The 19,874-nt window shown below is 49.5% G+C and overlaps 1 protein-coding gene across 8 annotated transcripts in view; it reads right to left on the bottom strand.

Moving 5' to 3' along the window:
- The window catches only part of SMARCD3 (SWI/SNF related, matrix associated, actin dependent regulator of chromatin, subfamily d, member 3), a 246,792-nt gene that overhangs the window by 14,940 nt on the left and 211,978 nt on the right, over positions 1–19,874 (bottom strand). For all 8 annotated transcript variants that reach the window (XM_037891523.2, XM_043541891.1, XM_043541889.1 and 5 more), the window contains one exon: positions 13,025–13,147. In XM_037891523.2, coding sequence (XP_037747451.1) covers positions 13,025–13,147 — 123 coding nt within the window. The remainder of the gene's footprint in view (positions 1–13,024; positions 13,148–19,874) is intronic.

The raw sequence follows: 19,874 nt of genomic DNA, 5'->3' as shown, positions 1-19,874 counted from the left end.
GTGTCCTTCATATCAAGAGCCACGAACAAGGTTCCATGGAAAAGGGAGGGGATACATGAAAACATACATAAGAACTGCCATACTGGGTCAAGACCAAAGGTCCATCTAATAATGACGGGGAGGGTGACCATCAGGAAAAAAACGGGCACTCACCTTCTCGTAACTGTTGTTCTTCAAGATGTGTTGTTCATATCCGTTCCAATCAGGTGTGTGCGCGCCGCATGCAAGCCAGCCGTAAGATTTTTTCCTTAGCAGCGTCCTTAGGGTCAGTCTGGGCTCCCCCTGGAGTCACGCCTTCATGGCGCCCAATATAGGGCCCTGCTGACTCCCCACCCCTCAGTTTCTTCTTGCCGGCTGCTCTGACAGAGGGGTAGGAGGGTGGGTATTGGAATGGACATGAACAACACACCTTGAAGAACAACAATTAGGAGAAGGTGAGTGCTGCTGAGGAGGCCTGAGCCCTGGTGGAGTGCTCCAAGTCGTAACACTCCCGAATGCATGACAGGATCCACGACAAGATACGTTGCGATGAGACAGGGAGGCCTTTCATTCTATCTGCCACTGCTATGAATTTTTGGACTTTTGGAATGGCTTCGCTCTCGATATAGAAGGCTAGTGCCCTGCGGACATCCAATGAGTGGAGCCTCTGCTCTCTGCCACTGGAATGTGGCTTAGGATAGAATACTGGGAGGAAGATGTCCTGGTTGATGTGAAACTGGGAGACAACCTTAGGAAGAAAAGCCAGGTGAGGCCTGAGCTGAACCTTGTCCTTATGGAATGCTGTGTAAGGGGGCTCTGATGTAAGGACCCTGAGCTCCGACACTCTTCTAGCTGAGGTTATCGCCACTAGAAACGCCACCTTGTATGAGAGATAAAGCAGGAAGCATGTCGCCAGTGGTTCAAATGGTGGACCTGTAAGTCTGGAAAGGACTAGATTAATGTCCCAAGCCGGTATAGGCTGTTGCACTTGTGAGTAGAGTCTGTCGAGACCTTTAAGGAAATGGCTGACCATCGGGTTCGCGAAGACTGAGTAGCTGTCTGCGCCCCGATGGAAGGTGGAGATGGTGGCCAAGTGGACCCTTATTGATGACATTGACAGTGCCTGTTGCTTCAGATGCAGGAGGTAGTCCAGTGTAAATAGCACCGCAGCGAGCGGCGGCGACTGATGGTGCGGCTCCTACCGGACGGAGAACCTCTTCCACTTGGCAAGGTACGTCACTCTTGTGGAGGGCTTTCTACTGCCCAGCAGAACTTGTCTGACTTGATCAGAGCAGGACAGCTCCACCGCGTTCAGCTATGGAGCTTCCATACTGTGAGGTGGAGCGACTCGAGGTTTGGGTGCCGGAGGTGGCCGTGATCCTGCGTGATTAGGTCCTGGAGAAGTGGTAGGGTGACCGGAGTTGCCACGGACATTTCTAGGAGCAATATGAACTAGTGCTGGCATGGCCATGCTGGGGCTATCAATATCTCTAGGGCTCAGTCCCTGTGGATCTTGAGAAGCACCTTGTGAACTAAAGAAACCAGCAGTAACGCATATAGGAGACAGCCTCCCCATGGATGTAGGAACGCATCCGCAGTGGAGCCTGGGCTGTGATTCAGGAAGGAGCAAAACAGCTGACAGTTCCTGTTGCGTCGTTTGGCGAACAGGTCTGTATGGGGAAAGCCCCAGAGATGGAAGATTGAGCTCACTATGTTCAGCCGGAGGGACCACTTGTGGCCGTGAAAAGAGCAGCTGAGACTGTCCGCCAGCTCATTCTGTATCCCAGGGAGATATGATGCTTGCAGGTGTATCAAGTGCTCTACACAGAAGTCCCACAGCATAAGGGCTTCCTGGTACAGAGGAGAGGAGCGTGCACCCCCTTGTTTGTTGATATAGAACATTGTCGTGGTGTTGTCCGTGAGGACTGATACACATCTCCCTGATATATAGATTCTGAAAGCCTGGCACACCAGGTGCACTGCTCTCAGTTCTCTGACACTGATATGCAGAGCGAGGTCCGCCTGGGACCAGAGGCCTTGTGTCCTGGGGTCTCTCAAATGTGCCCCCCATCCCAGATCCGACACATCTGTCACTAATGAGAGGGATGGCTGGGGGCTGGTGAAGGGTACTTCTGCACAAATTACCTGTGGGTTGAGCCACCACAGAAGGGAGTCTAATACTGGGCAAGGCAGGGTTACAATGCTGTCCAAAGCGTCTCAAGCTGGTCAATATACTGATGCTAGCCATGACTGAAGCGGGCGAAGCCTGAGTCTGGCATACTGTACTACCTAAGTACAAGTGGCCATATGCCCCAGAAGTTTCAGGCATTTCCTTGCTGTAGTGGTGGGGAACTGCCTGAGGCCCTGTACAACGTCGCCCAGTGACTGAAATCTGGCTTCTGGGAGGTATGCCCTGGCTTGAGTCGAGTCTAGCACTGCCCCTATAAACTCTATCTTCCGCACTGGAGACAGTGTCGACTTGGCCTCGTTTAGGAGACCCAGTTTGACGAACGTCCTTCTTATGAAGCCGACCTGCTCTTCCACTTGAGATCTGGAGTGGCCTTTGACCAGCCAGTCGTCGAGGCAAGGGAACACCTGGTACCTGCCACTTGCGCAGGAACACCGCGATGACTGCCATGCACTTGGTGAGCACCTGAGGTGCTGCTGACAGGCCAAATGGGAGGATAGTAAACTGATAGTGGCTGTTGTTCACCACAAACCTGAGGTACCTTCTGTGAGGTGGAATTATCACTTTGTGAAAGTACGCCTCATAGAATCATAGAATATCAAGGTTGGAAGGGACCTCAGGAAGTCATCTAGTCCAACCCCCTGCTCAAAGCAGGCCCTAATCCCCAACTAAATCATCCCAGCCAAGGCTTTGTCAAACCTGTCCTTAAAAACCTCAAAGGAAGGAGATTCCACCACCTCCCTAGGTAACCCATTCCAGTGCTTCACCACCCTCCTAGTGAAAAAGTTTTTCCTAATATCCAATCTAAACTTCCCCTACTGTAACGTGAGACCATTACTCCTTGTTCTATCATCTAGTACCACTGAGAACAGTCTAGATCCATCCTTTTTGGAACCCCCTTTCAGGTAGCTGAAAGCAGCTATCAAATCCCCCCTCATTCTTCTCTTCTGCAGACTAAATAGTCCCAGTTCCCTCAGCCTCTCCTCATAAGTCATGTGCTCCAGGCCCCCTAATCATTTTTGTTGCCCTCCGCTGGACTCTTTCCAATTTGTCCATATCCTTCTTGAAGTGTGGGGCCCAAAACTGGACACAGTACTCCAGATGAGGCCTCACCAATGTTGAATAGAGGGGAATGATCACGTCCCTCAATCTGCTGGCAATTTTCCTACTTATACAGCCCAAAATGCCGTTAGCCTTCTTGGCAACAAGGGCACACTGTTGACTCATATCCAGCTTCTCATCCACCGTAACCCCTAGGTCCTTTTCTGCAGAACTGCTGCCTAGCCACTTGGTCCCTAGTCTGTAGCAGTGCATGGGATTCTTCCTTCCTAAGTGCAGGACTCTGCACTTGTCCTTCAAGTCGAGGGCGACATACCAGTCTCCTGGATCCAATAAGGGGATAATGGAGGCCAAAGAGACCATGCGGAACCTGAGTTTCTTGAAGAACTTGTTGAGTTCCCGCAGGACCAGGATGGGCCTGAGGCCACCCTTGTCTTTTGGTATTGGGAAATACTGGGTGTAGAAGCCCTTGCCCCTTTGCTCCTGAGGAACCTCTTCCATTGTCCCTACAAAGAGGAGTGAGTGCACTTCCTGTATGAAAAGTTGCTCATGAGAGGGGTCCCTGAAAAGGGACGGGGAAAGAGGGTGGAAGGGTGGGAGGGCAAAGAATGGGATGGAATATCCCCTCTCTACCGTGCAGAGCACCCAGCAGTCCGAGGTGATACGGGACCAAGCATGGTAGAAAGGGGACAGTCGGGACGAAAAGGTAAGAGAGGATAGATCCAGTTGTAGTACTGGTGGTCTGGGGCCTGGCGGAGGCTTGAGCTGGCCCAAGCTCTGGCCTGAGGAGGGGTGTTGTCTCCTTCTACCGCTCCTATTCCTCCTACGAGTAGTGTCCTGGCAGTTCTGAGGTTGGTGGAACCTGGAGGGAGGCTGTGGTCGGAAATGCCTACGTTGAGTGGCTGGTGTATGCAGCCCCAAAGATCTAAGGGTGGCCCTTGAGTCTTTCAGACTATGGAGTCTCTTATCCGTCTTATCGGAAAAGAGGGCCGAACCCTCGAAGGGGAGGTCCTGGATAGTTTGCTGGACCTCATGGGGCAGACCAGAGACCTGCAACCAGGAACCCCTCCTCATTACAACCCCCCTGGCCATTGTGCATGAGGCTGCATCTGCTGCGTCCAATGCTGCCTGTAGGGAAGCTCGGGAGACCAGCTTCCCTCCTCCACCAATGCCTAGAACTCTGAGTGAGAGTCCTGCGGCAGCAGCAGCTCCGCAATCTTGGCCATCGCAGCACAGGTGTTGTGTGTGTATCTGATCACAATGGCCTGTTGATTTGCAATGTGGAGCTGTAGTCCCCCAGTGGAATAGATCTTCCTGCCGAAAAGGTCAAGTCTTTTTGCCTCCCTATTCTTAGCGGAGGGGCCCTGGTAGCCCTGGCGCTCTCGCTGATTGGCTGCATTAACCACCAGGGAGTCGGGGAGTGGGTGGGTGTATAAATGTTCATATCCCTTAGAAGGGACAAAGTACTGCCTCTCATTCCTCTTAGCCATAGGGGCCAGAGATGTAGGGGTCTGCCATCTGTCTCTGTAATCGTCTTTATTAAGGGCAATGTGATAAGAGAGGGACCGGAGGGTGCAAGGATGTTGACGACTGGGTTGGAACCCTGTTATCATCCAGAGCTGGGGCCGTCGATGTCCCCGCCAGGGTTCATCTGGAGAGGACGAGGAAGAGAGGCTTGGCAGTGGATCCTGCTCACTCCCTTCAGCGCCCTGTACATCTTGCAGCACAAAGCTTGCAATGCTGGGCCCACTGGGGGCGGAAACATCGGTGCCGAGGCAGGCGGTGCCAAAGTTGTTGATCCTGGCGGTGCGGATATCCTTGACACCGGAGGTATCGATGCTGTAGCCGCCAGTGGTGCCACTGACGGAAGGGTCAAAGGGGGCAACAGCGGTGTCGGCACTTCTGTCAACGGTGCCACTGCCAGCAGTGCTGGCGTTGCCTGTGGTGGGGCGAAGGACACTGAGGACACAGACCTAGACCTGGACCTGTCCCTGGCGATACACCCAGGGTGTCCAAAAGGGCCACTGTGTCAAAGGCTGCCACTGCGGAGGCCACAGTGCCGGGTAGGGCTGGTGGTCGCGGCAGGATCTGGACCTCCTGCCCCTGGTCCTATTGGAATGATAGGACTCTACTTCCGACTCCGAGGTCTCAGAGTAGGAGGACCATGGAGGAGCAGTACTCTGGGCTGCCAGAGAGCGGTGCCAAGATGTCAGGGACCGGTGTGGATCCCCTGAGTGGGTGGGCTGTGCCAGGGAGAGTTGCGCCGGAGATGGGGATCGGCGCACCATCAGCGCTGGTTTGCCCTTTGATTGAAACTGGGTGTGACGTTGCACTCTATATGATTTTATGAAAATATGCTAATGAGTGTGAAATATAATGTAACTGGAGTATGCTTCATGCAAAAGGTCTCTTGTAAGGTATCATTACAAAGCTTATAATCTACTGAGTGTGGTCATCCTATTTGTATAAATGTATCATTCTTGTATTTGAAATTAGAAATATGAAATATAACTCTGAGGTCCTATTGTAATTATGCAAAGTGTGGGCTCTTAATGGTGGTTTGGAATCTTGATGGCTCCCATAAACTAGGACAATTGGTTGTAAATGGCTCTGTTTACTTGCAAGCCTTCCTGTGAGTCAGGCCAGGAAGAATTAAGGCTTGGGATATCACAGGACATGTGACCATGTCACCTGTTACTGGAATCTTAAACCTGGTGCTTTTCCATTTAGAAGGAGGGGCGGGGACCCAGAGAGACAAAAGATTCCCGCCTTGTGCCAAAGCTATATAAGGGGGTGGAACAGAACCAAGGGGGCTGCAGTCATGAGAAATCCCTTAGCTACCACCTGAGCTGGAAAAAGGACTGTACCAGGGGAAAGGATTGGGCCCAGACTAGGAAGGAGTCCAGTCTGTGAAAGAAGCTTATTGGAACATCTCTGAGGGTGAGATTTTATCTGTAATCAGTTTCTTAACGTATTGGGCATTCTTGGGCTTGCTTGTTTTGTTTTATTTTGCATGGTAACTTACTTTGTTCTGTCTCTTATTACTTGGAACCACTTAAATCCTACTTTTTATACTTAATAAAATCACTTTTGCTTATTATTGAACCCAGAGTTAGTAATTAATTCCTGGGGGAGCAAACAGCTGTGCATATTCTGGGAATTGGTCCTGCTTCAAGCAGGGGGTTGGACTAGATGACCTTCTGGGGTCCCTTCCAACCCTGATATTCTATGATTCTATGATATCTATCTGTGTCATAGAGGGCGGACAATTTATTAGTTTACCCTGTAAAAGCTTTATACAGAGTAAAATGGATTTTATTTGGGGTTTGGATCCCATTGGGAGCTGGGTGTCTGGATGCTAGAGACAGGAGCATTTCTTAAGCTGTTTTCAGTTAAGTCTGCAGCTTTTGGGGGATGTGGTTCAGACCTGGGTCTGTGTTTGTAGCAGGCTGGTGTGTTTCGCTCTACAAGACAGGGTATGAAGTCCCAAGCTGGCAGGGAAAATGGGCTCAGAGGTGGTCTCAGCACATCAGGTGGCAGTCCCAAGGGGGTCTCTGTAACCGAACCCATCACACTGGGGCCGCACAGTCACAGGCAACTTGTCTCTCCTCTGCGGGGAGGATAGCACTATGAGGCGTATATGGTCCTTGGCTGCCTCAGATGCCTCCGGCATCAAGGAGAGTTGGAGGTGATCACCTTGGAGGTCCGAGGACTGTTGAGGATTCGGACTCAACTGAACCCCAGATGGGGCAGGAGTCAACGACACCCTAGAAGGCTGGAGAGACGAGGTGGCCTGGAGAGATGAAGTGGCCTGGCTTGAGACACTCGTTGATGCCACAGGTCCCCTGGTCTTTAGAGAGGGAGACCGACCCCTCTCTGGCCTTTTCTTCTTTTGTGCCACCGGGGACTGAGAACGGTGCTGCACCGAAGAAGGTTTTTTATGAGCGGAGCCGTGGCGGTGCTGTGAGACCTTAGGGTTCTTGTTCAGCGCTGACTCGTGCACCATAGGTGCTGAAGCACTGTGGACCAACAAGGAAGTGCTCGGCATTGGTTCTGCAGACCCCGGGCTGGAATGTATCCAGAGTGCCGCTTCCATTAGCAGGATCTTAAGTCTTTGCTCCCAGTCTTTAATGGTCCTAGGGCGAAAACCCTTGCAGATCCTGCACTTGTCCTTTCGGTGGCGCTCCCTGAGGCACCAGAAACAAGAAGAGTGTGTGTCATTCTTGGGCATAAACTTGCCACAGTCCTCGCAGAGTTTGAACCCTGGAGACCCAGGCATGCCCCAGAACTGGGAAGACGTTGTTGGGGGGAGAAACCCCCCCCCAAGAAACACAACAACTAACTATGATTACTAACTAACTAACTATTTACACTATTTTACAATCAAAACTGAAAAGAACACTGCCAAAAGTGCTTGCAAGCAAGAATGAGTGTTGTTCCAGCTAGCCGTCACCAGCGGTAAGAAAGAACTGAGGGAGTGGGCGATCGGCAGGGCCCTATATTGGGCGCCATGAGGGCGCAACTCCAGGGGCGCCCATGCCGACCCTATGGATGCTGCTAAGGGAAAAATCTTCTGGCTGGCGTGCATGAGGTGTACACACCACCTGATTGGAATGGATATGAACAAGCACTTGAAGAAGAACGGAACTTGTGAATAAATTTGTTCAGCAGCTGGAGGTCCAAGAAAGTGTGGATGCCACCACCTTTCTTCGGTGTGAGGAAATTGGGGGCATAGAAGGCTCTGGTAGTGCTGCAGAGAGTGTTTTATAGCGCCCTTCTAGAAGAGGGCATCCACTTCCTCTCGGAGAAGGTGAGAATGCGATAACGTGGCAGGGTGCTCCTGGGGTGGGCAACAAGGCGGGCAGGAGAGGAATTCAATTAGGTGCATGTAGCTTTTTATTTAATGTAAAGTGCATTTTGTAATGTGGTATTATACCACTATGCATTCGGCTCTGATTGTTACAGTTTCAAGCAAAAGTTGCCTCTGCTACTTGCTTCAGATTTAGAGTCTCTAGGAACACATAAAGACCAAGGGTAGTGACCACACAGACATTAGTGATCTGTATGATGGGATGCATTGCACCCTCAGCAAGTTTGCGGATGACACTAAGCTGGTGGGAGAGGTAGATATGCTGGAGGGTAGGGATAGGGTCCAGAGTGACCTAGACAAAGTGGAGGATTGGGCCAAAAGAAATATGATGAGGTTCAACAAGGACAAATGCAGAGTCCTGCACTCAGGACAGAAGAATCCCATGCACTTCTACAGGCTGGGGACCAACTGGCTAAGCAGCAGTTCTGCAGAAAAGGACCTGGGAATTACAGTGGACAAGAAGCTGGATATGAGTCAACAGTGTGACCTTGTTGCCAAGAAGGTCAACGGCATATTGGCCTGCATTAGTAGGAGCATTGCCTGCAGATCGAGGGAAGTGATTATTCCCCTCTATTCAGCACTGGTGAGGCCACATCTGGTGTACTGGTGCCACAGGACTCTTTGCCACTTTTACAGATCCAAACTAACATGGCTACCCCTCTGATACCTGTAAACAAAAAATTACTCTTACTGTTAATTTTTTGCAATATCACCCATTGGTACATCTTTTCCCATAACCTTAGGGCATCGGGTTATTCTTTGGTCATTTACTTATGTTAGCATTTCTTTGCTCCAAGGCCTAAAATAGCTAGCTAAAATCTTGCAGGCTTCAGCCTACAGGCCTTGCGTTCCAGCTTACTTACTTAGAAACCTAATATATAATTACCCCTTCTAAATACTAATCAATCTTATACTTCTATAATCCTACAATTTAACTCTATTTAGCATACAGTGATTATATATGACATAACATGTTAGTTAATCATAACATCACACAATAAATGAACAATAAACTAAAATCATTGGCTACATACCCCTAATGGACAATGTTCAGCACCCAGTGGTCAGTGGTAATCTTGCCCCAGTTGTGAGCGAAGAGGGTGAGGCAACCCCCAGAAACCATCTGCAGGGCAGTGAGGTGGGGAGAGGAAGGTTCATGGGTCAGGGAAGGAGTCAAAAGGGTTGCTTGGAGGGACATTGAGGGAGGGTAGAAGCAGGAGTAGCAGCAGAATAGCGGGATTGCTAGGAGTGTGGATGATGCCAAGAAGAATCTGGTAGGTGCTCAGGGTAAGGTTGGTATGAGGGCCGAGGGTGGGGTATAAAGGCCCAGTGACCGGAGAGTGGCACAAAAGTCTCTGCGGGAGTGCAAAGACTCGTCCATTTTGTCATTGAACAACTTGTGGTTGTCGAAGGAGAGATCCTCATGGTGGTCTGGACCTCTTTTGGGAAGTTGCCAGATTGGAGCCAGGGAGTCCCGGTGAAGGATGACTCCAGATGCCAGCGAGTGGGAAGCAGTATTGGCAGCATCAACCACAGCCTAGAGAGCCCCCTTGGCCATCAACTTTCCGTCATCTAGGAGATGTTGGAAGTCCTGCTGTTTCTCTTGGAGAAGGAAGGCCTGGAAATCCACAAGGTTGGAGCATGAAAGGAAGTCATACTTGGCCAGGATGGCCTAGTAGCTGGCAATGCAGAACTGGAGGCCAGCAGAGGAGTAAACCTTGCAGCACAGGAGGTCCAACTTCTTGGTGGCCCAGTCAGGGGGTGGGGACTGCAGGTGGTGCTGGCAGGTGTGCTTGGTCGCGGCTTGGACCACCAGCGAGTTGGGGAGCAGGTGGGTGAAAAGAAAGTCCCTGCCCTTGGAGGGCACGAAGTATTGGTGTTCTGTCCGCTTTGGTGTAGAGGCACAGGAGGCTGGAGAGTGGCCAAACAGTCTGGACCAGTTGCAGGAGGGCATCATGGATAGGGAGGGCAGTACATGAGAGTCCGGGGGTTGTAGGATGTCCAGGAATGCCGTCAGTGCCTGTGGATCCTGGACATCTTCGACAGGCAGACTGAGGGCCATGGCCATACGTCGAAGTAAGTCCTGGTACGTTGCACATGGTTGGCAGGGGAGAGAGAGCGGAAGAATGATGGCAATCGTCTGGAGATGAGGAGGTGCCTGTATGGACTGGAGGTGGCGAGATACCACCGGTAGCGCTGGAGTGGGATGGCCGGAGGTTCCTTGAAGACAGAGGGAGGGGCTGTGTGTGATGGGGATGGTTGGTGCTGTGAGTGAGATGGCATCCTGCGCTCATGGCAGCGGTTCCAGGCGGCCCAGTAGGGTCAGGCGTAGGGGTTGCCAGGCAGCGCCGGCACCTGCGGGTAGCTGAACCATGGGTTGGCCAGTGGAGCATACACCAGAGGGTATAGTTGGCACCAAGGGTCCAGGCTTTAGGACCGTGTAGGCAAGAAGGTGGGATCTGGTAGGCAGGACCGCTCGGAATCGGACGACGGGTCTGGTAGGTATAGAGCTGTTGGGAGTGTCAGTGCAGGAAGGGTGGGACTGTCCAAGAGCAGAGGTGCACCTGTGGAAGAGCCCAGCCGAGAAGTGTGGAGCGGAGTGAGAGGCTGGAGCAGGAGCAGCTTGTCCGCGGGAGATGGTAGGCAAAGAGCGACTGGAGGCCTGGAGTGGGCAGAGGAGCCCGCACACAGCAGCATGAGCTTAGCCGTTGGTGTGAGCGAGGACAAACATCCCAGCGGGCGCAGCACCGAGCAGGCCAGTCGGGATGGGCACGGTGGAGTTAACTGCAGCAGGGGCAACGGCGGCGGGCCAGTCACCATGTCTGGTGTTGGCGCCGGTAGAGGGCGGTGCTTTTAACTTGTTCTCAGAGAGGGACTTCTTCGGAGCAGGAACATCCGGGTCAACATACAACTTCTCAGCTGACCTGGCACAGCTCAGGGAGGCAACACTGCATTTGGGGGCCGTCCCTGTCGGGGAGCAACCCTTGTGCCCATGAGTGAGCTTCTTATGCGTACAGTGGGCTTTTGGGGGGTGCACTGGTGCCGTCAGTGCCGGTCAGGAAGGGCACAGGGAGGTGCTCACTGCCGGTGTCGAGTGTAGTTCCAGAGGATCAGTGAGTCCTGAACCCAGGAGCGCATGTTCTTGCAGAGGCAGTTCTCTGGCCTCCCGGGTGTGCGGTGGGAACGATTGGCAGATGGAGCAGCGGGCAGTGATGTGAGCCTCACCAAGGCAATAAAGACAAGGTTGGTGCTCGTCACTCATAGAGAAGTAGCATGGGCACGAAGCACAGTGTTTTAACCCTACTGCCAGGGCATAGTCCCCGGAGGGGAGAAGTCCAACAGAAAACTAACTGATGAACAAACGGACAACAAACAACTAAGACTAGAAGAAAACTATGTACAACTAACAGAAGCAGTTCTCTTAGCAAGCTAAGAGCACTGAGGAACAGAGGTTGCGACTCTGGCCATGTGGCGGTAAGAGGGAACTGAAGTGACGTTGACTCACACAGCCTCTTAAATCCTTGGATGCGCCAAGCAGCAATGCACAACGCATGTGCAGGTCAATGGACACTACTATGAACAGTTCCAGCTCCGGCACATGGCATGCATGCACACCCACGTTTAGAATCCACATAGGGAGCATCACTTGAAGAAGAATTAGAGTGTTTCCATTTGTTTAATGTTCATTTTTAAATGTGCTGTTCTTGTCACATATTTTGTATAAGGGTTCTCTTATTTCTCATTGTGTTTGGTCTAATTTTACACTGTATATTCTTCAGCCATTGGGCTACTTCTTTTACACATTTAGTGACGTGCATAGCACAGTTTTGGGTGAGACATAAATAATTATTGTTATTTATTGTAGCCATATTAAATTTAATTTAAAGTTTTTTTTTGGAGGGAGCTATTAATGATAAGATAGTGGTTTACCATAGCATACAATGTAATAATCTAACTAGTAATTGAAAATCCTACCTAAGTACAATGTGGGAAGTTAATATTACTCCAAAGACTGAAATTTCTCAGTTACTGATTTTAGTATATTTAAACTGGCATCTTCAATATTGCAGTAATAGGGCTTGGCATTTAATCTTCTTGTTTATCATTTTAAGGAAATTAAAATCAAGCAAAAGTTATGATGAGGCACTGTGGGATTAGGTAGCTGTGTTTTGTACAACTTCATAGGATTTTATTTCATAGCCAGAGGGCCCCAGCTCAGCCCTACACCCCAAACTCATCATCTGATCATAGCAGTTTAGTTATCAACTCCATGCAGACAACTCAAATACACATCTGCATTCAGGACTTCTGAAGGGAAGGGAAAGTGTCTTTATTTGTTTCTGTGAACCATTATTATTCATTATTGTACTGCAATAAAACCTAGAGTTCCCAGTGAAGGATCAAAACTTCATTGTGTTGGGTGATATAGTCATGAAATAAAAGACAGTCCCTGGACCAAGGCGAAAACACAATAGGTGGACAAAATAAATGAAGTATTTTTCATTATAAACAGTAGTCAGACTTGCCCTCTAACTAGTCATTATCACCTGGCAGCTTTTTGTACACATCAAGGCAAAGGTGAGTCATAAAGGGGGATTTGCATGGCAAAGCACCTACCATGCTCGCAGGTGTTCAAAATAGCAAATAAAATACTTCACAAATCTTTTTAGTAAAGCTACATGGATCAGAACCAATCAAAAATATTTGTTGAAACCTTGTGAACTACAAACACTTCTCTCACATTACAATTTTTCTAAAAGATCTGCTCTAGGAATTATTTTGGGAAGTTCTATGGCCTGTGTTATACGGGAAGCCAAACTAGATGATCACAATGGTCCCTTCTGTCCTTGGAATTTATGAATCTGAAACTGCACAGCTCAAGCCCATGCTCCACTGACTCCTCTTCCCTCCCAGAATGCCCTGCTCACCTTGAGATCCCTACTCTGGGATCGGAGAAGATCTTGAATGTATCCTTTGGGATCTTTAGAGAAACTCAGCATGAAATCACGTTGTATCTTTAGCTGGTTTATAGATTCAATTGTCTCATGAATCTGAAAAGTAAAAGAAATAATATGGACATTCTTGTATTTACGTGTCCCCAAGCCACAGTGTGTCTGAGTTTATCCTCTTTAGCCCATCTGTAATTCATATGAAACACAGAACTGTCATTTTGACAAATTACAGTTATTAAGAATCCCAAGGCATCTTTCCCCAGAATAAGCATGTTAACTCTGATGTCTTGGCCATGTTCTGCTTTCCTGACTACTCCTACACTTCACCTAGATACAGAATTCTTTTTCACATCCTGCCCTGAACTGTTGGATAATGTGAAGCATGCACTGTCAAGAACTAACTTATTTCAGGAGGATTCAGTGATCCCTGTGGACAGTGAGCCAGTTTGCCAAGTCTGTTAAGATATTTTGGGATCTTTCTGGATGAAAGATGCTATATAAATATGTAAATAGAATTGTCTCTATTAAAACAAAGCAACAAATATAGGCACTGATGCAGGAAAACACTAAAGCACAAGGGCCCACAACAGTGGTACCCTTAACTCACCCAACAATATTGTTAATCTATCCAGCTATACTCTTAGCCCAGCAGAAGAGTCTGTCCTATCTCGGGGCCTCTCCTTCTGCCCCACCACCCCCATTGACATCATACAGTTCTGCAGCGACCTAGAATCCTACTTTCACCGTCTCTGACTCAAGGAATATTTCCACCACACTGCTGAACAGCACACTAACGGACAGAAACCTTCCTACCAACGCTACAAAAAGAAGGATTCTATGTGGACTCCTCCTGAAGGTCGAAACAACAGACTGGACTTCTACATAAAATGCTTTCACCGACGAGCACGGGCTGAAATTGTGGAAAAGCAGCATCACTTTCCTATAACCTTCAGCCGTGCAGAACACAACGCCATCCACAGCCTCAGAAGGAACTCTGACATTATAATCAAAAAGGCTGATAAAGGAGGTGCTGTAGTCATCATGAATAGGTCGAAATATGAACGAGAGGCTGCTAGGCAACTCTCTGACACCACATTCTACAGGCCATTACTCTCTGATCCCACTGAAGGTTACTAAAAGAAACTACACCATCTACTCAAGAAACTCTCTGAAGAAGCACAGGAACAAATCTACACAGACACACCCCTAGAGACCCAACCAGGGTATTCTATCTGCTACCCAGATCCATAAGCCTGGGAATCCTGACGCCCCACCATCTCGGGCATTGGAACCCTGACAGCAGGATGTCTGGCTATGTAGACTCCCTCCTCAGGCCCTATGCTACCAGCACTCCCAGCTATCTTCGAGACACCACTGACTTCCTGAGGAAACTACAATCCATTGGTGATCTTCCTGAAAACAGCATCCTGGCCACCATGGATGGAGAAGCTCTCTACACCACATTCCACACAAAGATGGACTACAAGCTGTCAGGAACAGTATCCCGATAATGTCACGGCAAACCTGGTGGCTGAACTTTGTGACTTTGTCCTCACCCACAACATTTCACATTGGGGACAATGTATACCTTCAAATCAGCGTCACTGCTATGGGTACCCGCATGGCCCCACAGTATGCAACATTTTTATGGCTGACTCAGAACAACGCTTCCTCAGCTCTCGTCCCTAGCACCCCTACTCTACTTTGTGCTGCATTGATGACATCTTCATCATATGGACCCATGGGAAGGAGGCCCTTGAGGAATTCACCAGGATTTCAACAATTTCCACCCCACCATCAACCTCAGCCTGGACCAGTCCACACAAGAGTGCCCACTTCCTGGACACTACAGTGCTAATAAAGCGATGGTCACATAAACAGCACCCTATACTGGAAACCTACTGACCTCTATACTTACCTACATCCTCCAGCTTTCATCCAGACCACATCACACAATCCATTGTCTACAGCCAAGCTCTAAGATACAATCGCATTTGCTCCAATCCCTCAGACAGAGACAAACACCTACAGGATCTCTATCAAGCATTCTTAAAACTACAGTACCCACCTGGTGAAGTGAAGAAACAGACTGACAGAGCCAGAAGGGTACCCAAAAGTCACCTACTACAGGACAGGTCCAACAAGGAAAATAACAGAACACCACTGGCCATCACGTACAGCCCCCATCTAAAACCTCTCCAGCACATCCATCAAGGATCTACAACCTATCCTGAAGGATGATCCCTCACTCTCACAGACCTTGGAGACAGGCTAGTCCTCACTTACAGACAGCCCCCAACCTGAAGCAAATACTCACCAGCAACTACACACCACACAACAAAAAAAACTAACTCAGGAACCAATCCCTGCAACAAACCCTGTTGCCAACTCTGTCCGCATATCTATTCAAGGGACATCATCATAGGACCTAACCACATCAGCCACACCATCAGGGGCTCATTCATCTGCACATCTACCAATGTGATATACAGGGGTGAAAATAAGTCCAGTGACTTACCGGTATGCTGGGGCCAGCTCTGGCCCCCAGAAGGGGCGGTGCCTAGGGCGGAAAGGATGGTGCCAAGGGGGTCAGAGCCAACCCCAGCCCACCCTGTAAGGTAAGTGCCCCCCCCTTCTCCTCCTCCCCCACCAGGGTGGTAGCAGCAGCAGCCCGGGGTTCCGGGGGCTATTTAAAGAGCCTGCTGCTCCCCTGCTTCTATCGCTCCGGTCCTTTATATAGCCCCCGGAGCCCTGGAGTCGTGGCGGAACTGCTGGGAGCCCCAGGCCCTTTAAATTGCCCCCTGGGGAAGCCGGGCTGCCCCAGTACAGCTGTTGCGCTAGTTTCAGTCTGATGGTTTCGTGGCAGAGAGGGAAAAAACCTCATGCCATCCTGCTTGTTGATGTAGACTATGGTGGTCATGTTTTCGGTCATTATTTGGATTGTCTATTCCTTGATTTATTGGAGAATGGACTTGAATGCTTTGAACACAGCTCTGAGCTCCAGAAGATTGATGTGCATTTTTGTTTTCATTGCAGTCCATAGGTCTTGTACACCAAGGTCTTCCATGCACATTTCCCAACCCAGAAGCGAAGCATCTATTAAGAAGGTCCTGGGGTGGAAGGAGATCCCTCTGCAGGTATTTGCGAGGTCCTTCCATAATTTCAGGTATGACATGAGTAGAGGGAACTCAGAGAGGCATGTCTAGATGACATCTGGTGAGTTTGTAAACCTATCTCAATCAACCTTGCATGCAATTGAGGTGAATTTGTCACAAAGGCACAGGAGGCCACATGACAAAGAGTGGCAAGACACATCCTTACACATCTGTATCTGGGTTTGATTCTAACTGTAGAACTGGTGCCAGCACATTCTTGAAGCTGTCCTGGGGGAGGTAGGGCATGGATCTTGTGAAGTCCAGGATCACAGTGATAAATCTGATTCACTGGACTGGGGGAGAAATAGGGGGGTACCAAGTTCATTTTCTCCACAATTGACTTTCATACCCAGGCTCTGGAACAGAGCGTGAGGCACACAGACTGAGGACTGATGAAAATATCTTCTCTGCACCAGCCAGTCATGCAAGTATGGCTTGTAGCCTATAAAGCTAGCCTGCTTGCTTGCATATATATATTTTGTTATGAGTTTAATCATTTAGGTTTATTATTTGTTATTATAATAGGTTTACCAATTTGTATTAGAGTATTTGAGCTATAATGGAAGGAACCTACAGGTAACATTCTGTATGTTAAGCCAAGGCAAGTTAACATACATCTGTTCGAGACCTTTACCCTAGATAGGTGGTGATGAGCTAAAGCATACAGTATATATGTTTGTGACCTTTCACATAGATAAGTAGGCAAGTTAAAGCAAGTTGGTAGGTAAGGCCACCCAAGTTCATGGCCTGTTTCAGACTTAACAGGTACACCACAAAAAACATGGAAATAACTGATTAGAACAGAAATAACAGAGGTGAAGATGAGCTAGTGGTCTCTAATAGTTATGAATATGTCATTAATATGCATGAACATACCAGCCTATAGATTAAGTGTACTCTAACATTTTTGTGGGTGAGAAGGCTAAGTTTGGACATGGAAGGAGGGCACTTAGGGCTCAGGCAACCCTATAATAGGGGCAACCCACCATGTTGGGGAGACTCATAGAATCATAGAATATTAGGGTTGGAAGAGACCTCAGGAGGTCATCTAGTCCAATCCCCTGCTCAAAGCAGGGACCAATCCCCAACTAAATCATCCCAGCCAGGGCTTTGTCAAGCTGGGCCTTGAAAACCTCTAAGGATGGAGATTCCACCACCTCCTTAGTTAACCCATTCCAGTGCTTCACCACCCTCCTAGTGAACTAGTGTTTCCTAATATCCAACCTAGACCTCCCGCACTGCAATTTGAGACCATTGCTTCTTGTTCTGTCATCTGCCAACACTGAGAACAGCCTAGCTCCATACTGTTTGGAACCCCCCTTCAGGTAGTTGAAGGCTGCTATCAAATCCCCACTCACTCTTCTCTTCTGCAGACTAAATAACCCCAGCTCCCTGAGCCTCTCCTCATAAATCATGTGCCCCAGCCCCCTAATTCATTTTCGTTGCCCTCTGCTGGACTATCTCCAATTTGTCCACATCCCTTCTGTAGTGGGGGGGACCAAAACTGGATGCAATACTCCAGGTGTGGCCTCACCAGTGCCAAATAGAGGGGAATAATCACTTCCCTTGATCTGCTGGTAATGTTCCTAGTAATACAGCCCAATATGCGGTTGGCCTTCTTGGCAACAAGGGCACACTGCTGACTCATATCCAGCTTCTCATCAACCTGTAATCCCCAGGTCCAGTTGTGGTGTGGAACATGGTGGAGTACTGACAAAGGGTAACATAAGTTCCGCCGATGGTGTGAGAGGCAATAAATGGCCCAGAGGGCACAGGACCAGATGCATTGAGCCTGAGCGTCTCGGCGGGATTGATGGTGCCAGGAGAAAAGTAGAGGGTCCCGGTGCCAGAACAGATGGGGTCAATGGTGAGAGGTGGCATTTGGAGCGATGCTTTGTCTGCATTCTCTTTGGGGACAGTGCTGAAGTTGAGGCTGGACCGTCAGCTGTAGTGCATGACTTCTCGCCCGACCGATCCCGATCTGGGGAAGAAACACTGCCCTTTGAGGTGGTTCCTGTCAGGGAGTCACCTTTGTGCCCGTGCTTCTTGTGCACGTGGTGGGGCTTTGGTGTGTGTGGTGATGCCGCAATGGAAGGACTCAGTGACGTGCTCACCACCAGTGATGGGCGTCGCTCTGGTGGTTCCATTGGAGCTGTGCATGTGGGCGCAGTGCCTCCTCCATTAAGAAATTGCAGAGGCAAAGCTCACAAGTTGCTCGGGTCCGTGGTGGAAAAGAGCAGCAAATGGAGCAGCGGGAAACTATGTAGGCTTCACCCAGACACTACAAGTAGCGGGTATGCTCATCGCTCACTGAGAAGGAGCAAGGGCACAAGACACAGTTTTAAAAACTGGCTTGAAAGGGCACAGTCCCCGGGCTGGGAAGGGTAAAGAAGTCGCCAATGAACAACCTAACTAACTAGAAAAATGACCTTGAGCAGATCACTGCAGACTACGTGGCTCTAGGAAGAAGGATAAAGAAGTTTGAGGGGCAAGTGGTGTTCTCGTCCATCCTCCCCGTGGAAGGAAAAGGCCTGGGTAGAGACCGTCAAATCGTGGAAGTCAACGAATGGCTATGCAGGTGGTGTCGGACAGAAGGCTTTGGATTCTTTGACCATGGGATGGTGTTCCAAGAAGGAGGAGTGCTAGCCAGAGACGAGCTCCACCTAACGAAGAGAGGGAAGAGCATCTTCGCAAGCAGGCTGACTAACCTAGTGAGGAGGGCGTTAAAGTAGGTTCACCGGGGGAAGGAGACCAAAGCCCTGAGGTAAGTGGGGATGCGGGATACCGGGAGGAAGCACGAGCAGGAGAGTGCGAGAGGGGAGGGCTCCTGCCTCATACTAACAAGGCAGGACAAACAGCAAGTTATCTCAAGTGCCTATACACAAATGCAAGAAGCCTGGGAAACAAGCAGGGAGAACTGGAAGTCCTGGCACAGTCAAGGAATTATGATGTGATTGGAATAACAGAGACTTCGTGGGATAACTCACATGACTGGAGTACTGTCATGGATGGATCTAAACTGTTCAGGAAGGACAGGCAGGGCAGAAAAGGTGGGGGAGTTGCATTGTATGTAAGAGAGCAGTATGACTGCTCAGAGCTCCGGTATGAAACTGCAGAAAAACCTGAGAGTCTCTGGATTAAGTTTAGAAGTACGAGCAACAAGGGTGATGTCGTGGTGGGAGTCTGCTATAGACCACCGGACCAGGGGGATGAGGTGGACGAGGCTTTTTTCCAGCAACTAACGGAAGTTACTAGATCGATGGTTGTCATGGGAGACTTCAATCACCCTGATATCTGCTGGGAGAGCAATACAGCGGTGCACAGACAATCCAGGAAGTTTTTGGAAAGGGTAGGGGACAATTTCCTGGTGCAAGTGCTGGAGGAACCAACTAGGGGCAGAGCTCTTCTTGACCTGCTGCTCACAAACTGGGAAGAATTAGTAGGGGAAGCAATAGTGGATGAGAACCTGGGAGGCAGTGACCACGAAATGGTCGAGTTCAGGATCCTGACACAAGGAAGAAAAGAGAGCAGCAGAATACGGCCCCTGGACTTCAGAAAAGCAGACTTTGACTCCCTCAGGGAACTGATGGGCAGGATCCCCTGGGAGATTAACATGAGGGGGAAAGGAGTCCAGGAGAGCTGGCTGTATTTTAAAGAATCCTTATTGAGGT

The sequence above is a fragment of the Chelonia mydas genome, chromosome 2, assembly GCF_015237465.2.
Source record: "Chelonia mydas isolate rCheMyd1 chromosome 2, rCheMyd1.pri.v2, whole genome shotgun sequence".
Classification (NCBI taxonomy): domain Eukaryota; kingdom Metazoa; phylum Chordata; order Testudines; family Cheloniidae; genus Chelonia; species Chelonia mydas.
Note: the sequence above shows the minus strand (reverse complement) of the source record. Positions and strands in the feature narration are given on the sequence as shown.